The sequence below is a fragment of the Capsicum annuum genome, chromosome 4, assembly GCF_002878395.1.
Source record: "Capsicum annuum cultivar UCD-10X-F1 chromosome 4, UCD10Xv1.1, whole genome shotgun sequence".
Lineage (NCBI taxonomy): Eukaryota > Viridiplantae > Streptophyta > Magnoliopsida > Solanales > Solanaceae > Capsicum > Capsicum annuum.
In genome coordinates, this window is record NC_061114.1 from 547,011 (window position 1) to 550,321 (window position 3,311).

The following is a 3,311-nucleotide window of genomic DNA, read 5'->3' on the forward strand; positions in this document are numbered from 1 at the left end:
TTAGAATTTTAATCCATAAAATTCAAGTTATGACTCCCCGCTTCTCACAAGGTTGAGTATTACATTTTTATTGACAGCTTTACTTGCTTCCTGATGAATTTGTGTAAAACGTGTTAACGACACAATAACCGTTTAGACTTAGTTGATTTGGTTTGTTTCAAATGGTCAAGTTCTTCGACACACGTAAGCTGGAAAATAAATTAAGTGGGGAACAATATTTATTCACATGATGGAATAAAAGAAGTAAGTTGATCCTAAAAAATGATTTAAAAGAAAAGTATCCAAAAAAGATAATTCTTAAAAATTATCACTATATAAAATGTCAATACTACAGGTTACTAGTGATACCATTTTCCTACTAATTTATGCAATTATGGAGAAAACATTAATTTCTTTTCTCTTGTTGCTTCACTAAGTTTCGGTTAGTTCAGCTATGACCCGAACCAACACTGCTTCTGTTTATTGCAATGAATTATGATGGTTGTAGTGCGTATAAAGTTTGACATCTGGCAGTTCTTACCAACAAGAAAAGTTATGGAGAAAGCCCAGAAGCTTAGAAGTACTCTAACTAAAGAGATGCTTTCCGGCTCGACGTCTACTAATATACTTGCCATGACATTTAGACAAGTGACTCTGCAACATCTTTGGAACTTTGAACTAGTACTTTTTATACCAGGAGCAGAAAGAAATATGGATGATCTTGAAACACCGAGAGAGGTGTCTATGTTTTTATTTTGTCTTTCCCTTCATTTTGCTCTTTTATAATATTTGGATTTATAATGTTTGCCTTGCAGGTACTACGCAATACTGATAGGTTTGAGTTCTGTTATTCCTTTCCTATCAGCAGGTACCTCCATCTTTTGCTATCAACTCATCAGATGAACATTTATTTGATGAAACTCCTGGAGGAGTAGCAAAGAAGATTTTCCCTTGGTTTCACATGCATAAAAGCATTGTGTCAAAAGATTCTTCTGTTACACTATAAAACTTAATGGAATGTGAGATAGTTGCAAATGCCAATGTTTTGCTCCAGAAATTTTCTTCAGAAAGGGCGAATTACCGACCAAGGGAAGGAAGATGGATGCACAATTTGTTAACTTCAACTGCATATTCCAAACTGAAACACACTGGAGGCCCTGAATTTATTGCTTAGTGAGTATGTACCTGCTTACAAATTACAAATTGCAGATTGCATATTGCAGATTGCTTGGCATTCTGGCTCATTTTATCAGTAGGTAATATTGTTCAATCATCACATTGCCAAGTGCTCGTTGTTTCTGTAGTTGGAAGATTACATACTGTGTCTCCATCGTTAGGAGAATCAAGGAATTTTATCGTTGGCCTGGAGATATAGTGGGGTGCTTCTGATGTATCTGAAGCATGCGATGGATTCCAAAGATTCAGATCTTAATTCCAGCTCCATGCCATCAGAAGGAACTGAAGATGAGATGAAAGCAGCTGCACAAGATATTGCCAGTTATCAGGTTTCTTTTTTAGGATGCAGTTTCTGGGTTTATTTTTCTCTTTTTTTTTGTCATTATAAACATAAAAACACGACACTTAAATATAATAGTCATGGTCAGAATCAAGGATTACGAAAGGCTTTGGTATTTTGTGAATTAGTCAGAAATATAAAGAGCTAAGCACTGTATTTTACGGACAGGCACAATTAAACAAGCTAGTTATCAAGCTCGGTTACTTGATCTTAGCTTACATCACGCCATAATCCTGTTGAACATGGCTATAGATTTTTCGTGAACGTTTACTAGTAACTATTTATGTGTTTATCCTAGTTGATGTGCTTATATTACCAATCAGGTTATTTTATCTCGGGAGGGTAAAATTGTTGAATTCCAGCCTACAAGTCGCGTCGCTGAATATCAATGGGCAGCAAACCCTTTAGTGAAAGAGCTCTATGAAAAAAAAATTTTTGTTCCTGGTAAATACAACATTCACACCAGCTGTTTCATTAAATGATTGTCTAAGCTAAGCCTACGAAGACATCAGTTACTTAGATTGAACGATTTTTGAATGCAGGCTTGATAGAACGAGGTCTCAAGATGATTACCCGCCCCAATGATGATGTTGTACTGGAATTATTGTTGTCATCAAATCCCCAAAGTTCATTTGCTTTTGTAAGACTAGTTACTGAAAATAGTAGATGAACATTTTTGGACCGTGACATTCAATATTTGTACAATAGTTACAGTGCTGGGTGAGATTTTTCCTAGGTATGAAGGATTAAGGGAAGTTAATGTTTCTTTTTTTCGTTTCTTCTTCTTCTTCTTCTCCAGTTCCCTCCTTAATATACTGTACTGTGAGTTCAGTTGGCATCACTGCTGCAGAGTAGTGTGGTTGAAGAACAACCTTTGTTTTCTGGAATTGATGCAAAGGTGGCATTGTTGAAACGGAAAAGGGACAAATATACTCCTGAACTATGATAAACGGTATGTATATACCCTCTGTCATACTTTGGGTACACATAAGTTCCTACCGTTAGTGTGAAATATACCCCCGAACCATGATAAATGGTACGTATATACACTCCGTTATACTTTGGGTACACATATGTCCCTACTGTTTGTGTGGAATATACCTCTGAACCATGATAAATGGTACGTATATACCCCTAGTCATACTTTTAGTACACATATATCCCTACCATTAGTGTGAGGAGCATATACGTACCATCTCATTAACGGTAGGGGGCATATGTGTACCCAAAGTATGACGGATGATATATATGTACTAGTTATCATGGTTTGAGGGTATATTTGTCCCTTTTCTGTTATTGAAATGTGAAAACTCTAAGGTGTAATTTGGTTGGGAATATAGTTATACTGGGATTAATTATGCTGGGATAAGTTATGATGGGATAAGTTATAATGGGACTAGTTATGTTGGGATTATTTTTTATTGAGTGTCTGATTTGTTGTTTTCAAATTAATATGCATGGTATAATTTTTAAGAATAAAGTATTTGATTACCAAAATACCCCTATCTTATTTAACTTTTTTTTTTTTGTTTATATATATTTGTTTTCAATCTTTAAATATTTATTTTTAAAAATAAAACGTCCATCTTATTTAGCTTAATTTTTTTGTGTGTGCATTTTCATGTTTATATCGTGTGTATTTTAAAAATAAAACTTTCATCTTATTTAGCTTTAATTTTTTTTGCATGTGCCTTTCCATGATTATACCGTGTGCGTTTAAAAAAAAACTTACTACATCTTATTTAGTTTGAATTAAAAACTTCCAACTTAAGTTTGTTAAAGTAAAAGAAGATTTGTTGTTTATGTCACTTCATTT

At 34.2% G+C, this 3,311-nt stretch overlaps 1 protein-coding gene across 1 annotated transcript; it reads left to right on the forward strand.

Annotated features, from left to right (window-relative positions):
• Positions 1-382: 382 nt before the first annotated feature.
• LOC124897578 lies at positions 383-2,222 on the forward strand. The gene is made up of 5 exons (XM_047410469.1): positions 383-717; positions 845-1,156; positions 1,284-1,484; positions 1,819-1,939; positions 2,038-2,222. The coding sequence occupies exons 3-5, from the start codon at positions 1,368-1,370 to the stop codon at positions 2,163-2,165; spliced, it is 366 nt and encodes a 121-aa protein (XP_047266425.1). The 5' UTR covers positions 383-717; positions 845-1,156; positions 1,284-1,367; the 3' UTR covers positions 2,166-2,222.
• The last annotated feature ends 1,089 nt before the right edge of the window (positions 2,223-3,311 follow it).